General features: G+C 38.6%; 1 protein-coding gene and 1 long non-coding RNA gene across 5 annotated transcripts in view; one reads left to right on the top strand and one right to left on the bottom strand.

Annotated features, from left to right (window-relative positions):
• Positions 1–46: 46 nt before the first annotated feature.
• LOC134293463 (uncharacterized) lies at positions 47–5,393 on the top strand. Its single transcript, XR_010000417.1, has 2 exons — positions 47–180; positions 3,046–5,393. It is a non-coding gene; the product is annotated as an uncharacterized LOC134293463 (long non-coding RNA).
• cunh8orf58 (chromosome unknown C8orf58 homolog) overlaps positions 1,960–8,997 on the bottom strand; it is a 46,318-nt gene continuing 39,280 nt past the window's right edge. For 3 of the 4 annotated variants that reach the window (XM_062961042.1, XM_008120161.3, XM_008120160.3), the window contains 3 exons: positions 6,738–6,853; positions 5,079–5,200; positions 1,960–3,245 (listed from right to left, as the gene is read on the bottom strand). In XM_062961042.1, the coding sequence (XP_062817112.1) occupies positions 3,143–3,245; positions 5,079–5,200; positions 6,738–6,853 (341 nt within the window). In that variant the 3' untranslated portion in view covers positions 1,960–3,142. The remainder of the gene's footprint in view (positions 3,246–5,078; positions 5,201–6,737; positions 6,854–8,997) is intronic. The other variant, XM_016997199.2, reaches the window with a different exon arrangement.

Raw genomic sequence — 8,997 nt, 5'->3', positions numbered from 1 at the left:
AGTGAAGCCCTACCCGGAAGCAGGCTTCGCGTCCCGTTCTGCGCATGCGGAGCCGAGATTGTCGCTCAGAGACAAGCGAGAGCGCGTCTGTGCTTTGCTGCGCATGCGCGGATTTATTGACCGCTAGAGGTGTCTCCTGTGCCTTTGGTGCAAATATGGACTTTAAATGTGACCTTTAAGGTAAAGGTAAAAGTTTCCCCTGACGTTAAGTCCAGTCGTGACCGACTCTGGGGGCTGGTGCTCATCTCCATTTCTAAGCTGAAGAGCCAGCGTTATCTATAGACACCTCCAAGGTGATGTGGCCGGCATGACTTCATAGAGCGCTGTACCTATTGATCTACTCACATTATTTATTTATTTATTTATTTATTTATTTGAAGTATTTATATTCCGCCCTTCTCACCCCGAAGGGTTGTTTTTGAATACAGTAGGTTTAAGGTAAAGGTTTTCCCCTGACGTTAAGTCCAGTCGTGACCAACTCTGGGGGTTGGTGCTCATCTCCATTTCTAAGCTGAAGAGCCAGCGTTATCCATAGACACCTCCAAGGTGATGTGGCCGGCATGACTTCATAGAGCGCTGTACCTATTGATCTACTCACTTTATTTATTTATTTATTTATTTATTTATTTGAAGTATTTATATTCCGCCCTTCTCACCCCGAAGGGTTGTTTTTGAATACAGTAGGTTTAAGGTAAAGGTTTTCCCCTGACGTTAAGTCCAGTCGTGACCAACTCTGGGGGTTGGTGCTCATCTCCATTTCTAAGCTGAAGAGCCGGCGTTGTCCGTAGACACCTCCAAGGTCATGTGGCCGGCATGACTTCATGGAGCGCTGTACCTGTTGATCTACTCACATTTGCATGTTTTTGAACTGCTAGGTTGGCAGAAGCTGGGGCTAACAGCGGGAGCTCACCCTGCTGCCCGGAGTTGAACCACCGACCTTTTGGTTAGCAAGTTCAGCAGCTCAGCAGTTTAACTCGCTGCGCCACCAGGTTATAATTTGCCTAAAGATCATTTTATATAATATTTTAGTAATTTTGCGCATGAAACAAAGTTTGTGTACAATAAACAATCAGAAAACAAAGTGTCGCTATCTCAGCCACCCATGTAGACGCTTTTGGAGTACAGTAGAGTCTCACTTATCCAAGACTCGCTTATCCAAGGTTCTGGATTATCCAAGGCATTTTTGTAGTCAATGTTTTCAATATATCATGATATTTTGGTGCTAAATTTGTAAATACAGTAATTACAACATAACACTACTGCGAATTGAACTACCTTTTCTGTAAAATTTGTTTATAACATGATGTTTTGGTGCTTAATTTGTAAAATCACAACCTAATTTGATGTTTAATAGGCTTTTCCTTAATCCCTCCTTATTATCCAATATATTCACTTATCCAAGGTTCTGCCGGCCTGCTTAGCTTGGATAAGTGAGACTCTACTGTATTTCAAATTTTGGAATTCTGGCTAAAATATGTTCAGCCTGTGCTTCATAAAACCTGTGATTTATGCTCCCATGGAGAGGAGTAATAATAATAATAATAATAATAATAATAATAATAAAACTTTATTTATACCCCGCCACCATCTCCCCAATGGGGACTCGGGGCGGCTTACATGGGGCCATATAATGGTCTATATAACAGTTATGTGGAGTGATAGACAAGCTATCACACAGATTTAGCATGCTACAGATTATCTTGGACACAAACCTGTGGAAATCATGTTTCATTGGTTTCTTGTCTTGTTTTTATTGTTCTATTCGGGCTTGGGGAGATGGGGCGGGGTATAAGAATAAATTATTATTATTATTATTATTATTATTATTATTATTATTATTATTATTATTATTATTATTATGATCCATCAGATACCTGCTCATGTTCTTCTGTAACAAAGCAAATCCACACATCCACAAGAAGGGAGGGCAACTGGGCTGTTAAAAAAATTACTGTCAAATTTAAAAGTATGGAAAAGGTTTTATTTTTTTAATCTGGAGCATACATGCATTCTACATACAAATATAGGTGTGACCAAAAAGTCATATAAATATACAAGATTCACTCCATATGTGAAGTTATATGGCTGTAGGCATAGCAAGAGGTCTTTGACCACTGTTTTAATTGGGGCGGGGAGAGGGTTAAGGAGAACCAATAAGTTATTTCACATTTGGTGACACAGGGATTTCCTGTTGGAGATGCAATGACAAGAGATACGGAGAAGAGAGGGTTTCCTCCTAAGCCGCCTTCTTCATCTGCAAATGGCTCATGTAAACATTTCATGTAAGCAAACCTAACCAGCCTTGGAAATTATAGAGCCATGATGAGAAAGAATATACCTCTAGGAAAAAGCACACAGCATGGAGACACTATGTGAATTGTATTTTGGGAGATACAGGCCCAAAACCAGTTTTCTCCAGAGAACCAGCCTCAGAGAGATCAGTCCCAATCACAGTGCATTTAAAAGTGAAGTGGGTGAGGAGTAAACAGAAAGCTTGGGTGACCGAATGAATACATTGCCTTGCAAACAGTGATTTGCAAATCAGGACCCAGTTCCACCTAAAATGTATATGGGAAAAAATGAAATCACGGATTGACCCCTTAGATAGGTCTGGTTCAAACCATGGTTTGCAGAGAACCTGCTTAGCAATAACCATGGTTTGCATGAGGTGGAGCTGGGCCAAAGTGAGCTATCAAATTGTACATTTGAAGAAAACGTGTTTCCAGTATCCATGGTTATTGCAGCCAGGTTCCTTTGCAACCATAGCTTGCAAATCCAGATTGAACCACGACTTGTGTTATCAGTGCCTCTGTAACATACAACTACAATTAACACCAGACAGGAGAAATTTCTTCGAAGAGTTTGTGACCAGTTTGCGAAGTTGGGTTTGCAGGTAGCAATATGAGGGAGACATTGCACAGAAATATCTGGACATGTCTGGTTTGCGACGGAAAATTCCAAGCCCTTCTTTCTCCATCATAGAAGATGGGGATGTTGGCTCACTTGTGACTGAAAGTCTCTCATCCTTTTCTTCTCTTCCACCAGAGAAGACTGGATCCTTGCTGGGCAGATGAAGGAAAGGACCAGAACCGTACTGAATTCAGCACCATCAATCTTTCATATCTCCAAAGGAACTCGAAGCTCACCGAATGGACAGATGCTTTGAACGGCGTTTCTTTGTCCCCAGAGCGGGCAGAAAACGCCGCCTAAGGATGGGTTCTTGTTTGTCTAAAAGCGTGTCTTCTCTGTAAGAGAAACATAGGTTAGGTTGGAGAAGATACATATGCAAGTCAGGCCAGTTATACATCCAAAGCACTAGAAAGTGTTAGCAGAGCTTTCTCCCATACTCTTAGGCAGGGGTCCCCAAACTAAGGCCCGGGGTCATTTACCTTCAAGGTCATTTACCTGGCCCCCGCCCACAGTTTTATAATATTATATTTTTATATCAGTTTTAATAATATAACATATTAATAATATATTTAACACACTGGTGGCACAGTGTGTTAAGGCGCTCAGCTGCTGAACTTGCGGACCAAAAGGTCCCAGGTTCAAATCCCGGGAGCGGAGTGAGCGCCCGCTGTTAGCCCCAGCTCCTGCCAACCTAGCAGCTCGAAAACATGCAAATGTGAGTAGATCAATAGGTACTGCTCCGGCGGGAAGGTAACAGCGCTCCATGCAGTCATGCTGGCCACATGACCTTGGAGGTGTCTATGGACAACACAGGCTCTTCAGCTTAGAAATGGAGATGAGCACCAACCCCCAGAGTCGGTCATGACTGGACTTAACGTCAGGGGAAACCTTTACCTTTTTATAGACATATTATATTGATAGTAATATTATCACATTATACAATATAATACTAATAATAATACCATATAATAATATTAATTATATGTTATATATTACATATAATATTACAGTATAGTGGTATAGTTCAATATAGTAATATATAATGCTAATATTGTGCTATGCTAATAATATAATATATTGTAGGTACGTACAGCTGCTCTGAGTCCCCTTCAGGGTGAGAAGGGTGGGATATAAATGTAGTAAATAAATGTAGTAAATGAATAAATAAATAATTTTAGACCTAGGCCCGCCCAAAGTCTGAAATGACTTGAAGGCGCACAACAACAACAATCCTAATTAACTTGACTATCTCATTAGTCAGAAGCAGTCCCCGCACTTCCCATTGAAATCCTGATAGGTTTATGTTGGTTAAAATTGTTTTGCTTTTTAAATATTGTATTGTTCTTTCATTGTTGTTGTTGTTTTGCATTACAAATAAGACATGTGCAGTGTGCATAGGAATTTGTTCGGTTTTTTTTTTTTTCAAATGATAATTCGGCCCCTCAACAGTCTGAAGGATTGTGGACTGGCCCTCTGCTTTAAAAGTTTGAGGACCCCTGCTCTTAGGGAAGCTGAAAAGTGCTCACTATTGATAGAAAACTCCCCCATTCCAAAACACTACACCATAGTATGGCTGTGGAAATACAATTACTGTCTGCCCAGCTGGTGAAGTTTGCTTTTTCCTTTGTCAAGGCCACAGAGATTAATCAGAAAAGGGAGGAAACAATCTCATAATATTCTATATTTGGATTGGATTTGACTCTTCCCATGGGAATCTTGTCAAGAACTGTGCTATGTGTTGTCGAAGGCTTTCATTGCCAGATTCACTGGATTGCTGTGACTTTTCCGGACTGTATGGCCATGTTTCAGAAGCATTCTCTCCTGAAGTTTCACCCATATCTAAGGCAGACATCCTCAGAGGTTGTGAGATCTATTGGAAACTAGGCAAGTGGGGTTTATATATCTGTGGAATAATGTCCAGTGTGGGAGAAAGAACTCTTGCCTGTTTGCAGCAAATGTAAATGTTGCAATTGGCCAGCTTGATTGGCACACCTCCCAACAAAGGATTCCCCAGAAAGGAAGCAGCCAGGCTTTGAATCTGCAAAGTTGTTCAATTCATTTCCAAGAAGTCTAAATTACAAGAATTCATGAAGCAGCCCATCTCTTTCTCTCCATGGCAAAATTTGACCAAATATCTGAAGGTGCCCACTCCCAAAGCAGTAACTTACCTGCACTGTTCACTGCTGCCTGGTGCAAGTTGGTCAAGGGAACCTGATTCATTGGACCGCAAGGACTTCCTTTTCATCCTATTGATCAGCACTTTGACTTTGCCCCAATTGGAGTGATCATTCTGAAAGGCACAGAAGATGGTGGTGAGTGTGATCAAACAGAAAGTAAAATGGAATTAATGGGGGGCAGATACAAAACAACATCTCCCATCATCCTTTACCACTGGATGTGACTGGAGTTCAGCAACAGCTAAGACCCTTTGGTGAGGCACTAAAACTCTCTGGTTAAGAATATTAAATTATTATTTATGTGTTTGCTTGCTTGCTTGTTTGTTTGTTTCTTACCCGCCTCTCCTCGTGGCTAAAGGTGGGTTAGAGAACAATTAAAACACATACTGTATATACTCGAGTATAAGCCAGTTTTTCAGCCCTTTTTTTTAAGACTGAAAAAGCCCATCTCGGCTTATACTCGGGTGAGGGTCCTGGTTGGCTTATATTTGGGCCAGCTTATACTTGAGAATATATGGTACATTTATTATTTTTCTCTATTATTATTGGTATTATTACATTTATTATTTTTCTCTATTATTGTTGCTACTATTACATTTACTTTACTCTATTTTTATTATTAGTAGTAGTACATTTATTATTTCACTCTGATCTTATTATTATATTTATTATTTTACTCTATACTACATGTATTATTTTCCTGTATTATTATTATTATTATTATTATTACATGTATTATTTTACTCTATTATTATTAAAAGGATACATAAGCACATTTACACTGAAGAAGATGAAAATCATGATTTAATCAGATTTGGACAATCTTATCTTAAATTAGAGCTTTATGTAAATATTCAAAAACATTTAACCTACTGATGCTTCAATTAATGTAATTTTATTGGTATCTGTTTTTATTTCTGAAATTTACCACTCTCGGCTTATACTGGAGTCAATGTTTTCCCAGTTTTTTTGTGGTAAAATTAGGTGGCTCGGCTTATATTCGGGTTGGCTTATACTCGAGTATATACGGTAATACAAAAACCCCTCCATAAACTAGAAAAGCCAGGATTCTATAGGATGGAGCCATGGCCATTAAAGTGGAATCATAATGCTTTAAAAGGCTTGTCAGAAATATTAAAAATTAAGTAGGTATTTTAATTACAAAAATGTGAGGCAAGCACTGAAACGGTTAAATAAGCTTTGCCCTGAGGATAGTGAGTAGGGTGAAGCCAGTTAGAGTTAATGGGCCAAGGTAGTGTTTTTGTTCTTTTTATCACTTTTGGCTACTGGTGCTGGGTCACACTGCTGCTAACAAATTACTCTGCTATATGTTTATGGGGAGGGTCTTTTGTTAATAAGCCCACTTGCCTAACGAGGATCTCTGGAAATTTGCACATCACCAAGAGATGTTACAGTAATTCATTCTCTGGAAAGTCTTCCCAGGTTAATTCTGTGTATAATCTTCATGAGAACCATCAAAGCAACAGATACAGGACTTTGAAGCATTGCTAGTCATTTTACTGAAAACACATTGGGTGTAAATGTGTGTATCTTCTCCCAAAAAGTGGGGGACGACACACAGATCTATCCCCAAAGTCTAATTATACACGAACATTGTTGTCACTATCCTATCACAACTGCCCAACTTACCTTGACCTTTATGTTTGCTGGTAACGTATGAGAGCCGCCATCCAACTGATCCAGGAGGTTGGGAGAGCTGGCGGAGTGGGTTGCTGACTTCCTTGAGTAGTCGGCCTTGTTTGCTGCTGGAAGAGGAGAAGTTTTGTTAGCACAACACAACGCAACAATTTTTGAGACACTGGAAAGTTCCCAGAACTCGGAAAAGTGACTTTTTGAATTATGCAATGAAACTTGGATTTTTGCCACTAGGCAAGTGGAGACCAACAATTAGGTGTCTCAAAACAACTCAAGAAGCATCTATCCCCCAGTTCTCAAATAAAAATACTGGACTAAAATAAACAATAGTCTAACATTAAATGAGGCAGCTACGTGTATGTTCCCAAAGCTGAAAATCTTTGCCCCATATGAGCTGCCCCGAGTCCCCTTGGGGAGATGGTGGCGGGATACAAAAATAAAGCTATTATTATTATTATTATTATTATTATTATTATTATTATTATTATTATTATTTTAAAGAAATTTATTAAATTTTTTATATTACACCGAAAGAGTGAGAACAACCAAGGTATAGAAAAGTAGGAAAAAGAGAGAAAGATAAAAGTCTACATTCTACAAAAATATACCAACACACACTAAAAAAAATGTGGAGAAAAAAAAAGACTTCCATTCCATCTTCTTGGATAATATTTTCTTATTATTCAGTAATATTTTTTCTTGCTAAGAAAAAAAAATAGCAAAATTGTCTCCCGTAATCTTCATTTTCTCAAATTATCCAGATAGTCCTGAAGATCATCCCAATTTGTTCTTTTCATTATCTTGCCTGTATTTTTCTTCAACAAAAAAGTCAATTTGTCCATGTCCTTTATTTCTCTGATCTTCTCCACCCACTCCTCAATTGGTGGGGCTGATTCCTGTTTCCATTCTCTAGCGAAAACAATTCTAGCGGAAGTTGTAATATAAGTAAAAAGTTTATCTTCTTGTTCCGTCAATTGTAAGTCTAAATCTGTAAATCCTAATAGATAATACTCTGGTTTTCTTATAAATGTTCTTTTTAAAATCTTTTGTGATTCTTCATGAATCTTCATCCAAAACTTTGTTGCTTCTTTGCAAGTCCACCACATGTGATAGAAGGAGCCAACTTGTTCTTTACATTTCCAGCACTTATCAGAAACTATTTTATATATTTTAGCTAATTGTTTCGGTGTAGTATACCATCTGTGGAACATTTTTATCCAATTCTCTTTCAAATCCATTGCATATGTATATTTTAATTTTTTGTTCCACATTTGTTCCCATTCTTTCATTTGATCTGGTCTTCTTAAATTTTGGGCCTATTTTATCATACAATTTTTAACCTGTTCCATTTCAGTCCGCCAGGTAAGTAATATATTATAAATATTTGATATTACTTTCTTTTCTAATTTTAAAATCCTATCCCAAGTCACCTCTTCCCAACTAAAACCTAATTTTTTATCTTGATTATAATAATCTTTGATTTGCATATAATGTAACCAAGTAATATTAGGGAATTTTTGTTTTAGTTCCTCATACGTTTTAATATTATTTGTACTTTTATTTAATAAATCTCTATAGGTTGACGCAACAATAAATAAATAAACATTAAACAAGATAGATATGCTGGATTTCGTATCACAAGTCGAACACTTCCCAAGCGTTTAGGACTGTGTGATGTATTTTCCAAATGCCGGCTGAGATCTCTTGGCACGGCGTCCAGTGTGCCCATCACCACTGGGACCACCTGCACTGGTTTCTGCCAGAGTCTTTGAAGTTCAATCTTGAGGTCCTGATAGCGGCTGAGTTTTTCCTGTTGTTTTTCGTCAATGCGACTGTCACCTGGGATGGCAACATCAATGATCCAAACCTTTTTCTTTTCCACAACTGTGATGTCTGGTGTGTTGTGTTCCAGAACTTTGTCAGTCTGGATTCGGAAGTCCCACAGTATCTTTGCGTGCTCATTTTCCAATACTTTTGCAGGTTTGTGATCCCACCAGTTCTTTACTGCTGGGAGGTGGTACTTGAGGCATAAGTTCCAATGAATCATTTGGGCACATAGTTGTGCCTCTGTTTGTAGTCTGTCTGTGCAATTTTCTTACAGCAGCTGAGGAGATGATCTATGGTTTCGTCAGCTTCCTTGCACAGTCTGCATTTTTGGTCATCAGCTGATTTTTTGATCTTGGCATTAATTGCCTTTGTTCTGATGGCTTGCTCCTGGGCTGCAAGGATCAGGCCTTCTGTCTCCTTCAGTGTT

This window comes from Anolis carolinensis, unplaced genomic scaffold (assembly GCF_035594765.1).
Source record: "Anolis carolinensis isolate JA03-04 unplaced genomic scaffold, rAnoCar3.1.pri scaffold_8, whole genome shotgun sequence".
In the NCBI taxonomy this organism is placed as follows: domain Eukaryota; kingdom Metazoa; phylum Chordata; class Lepidosauria; order Squamata; family Dactyloidae; genus Anolis; species Anolis carolinensis.
This window is presented reverse-complemented; position numbering and strand designations above follow the sequence as displayed.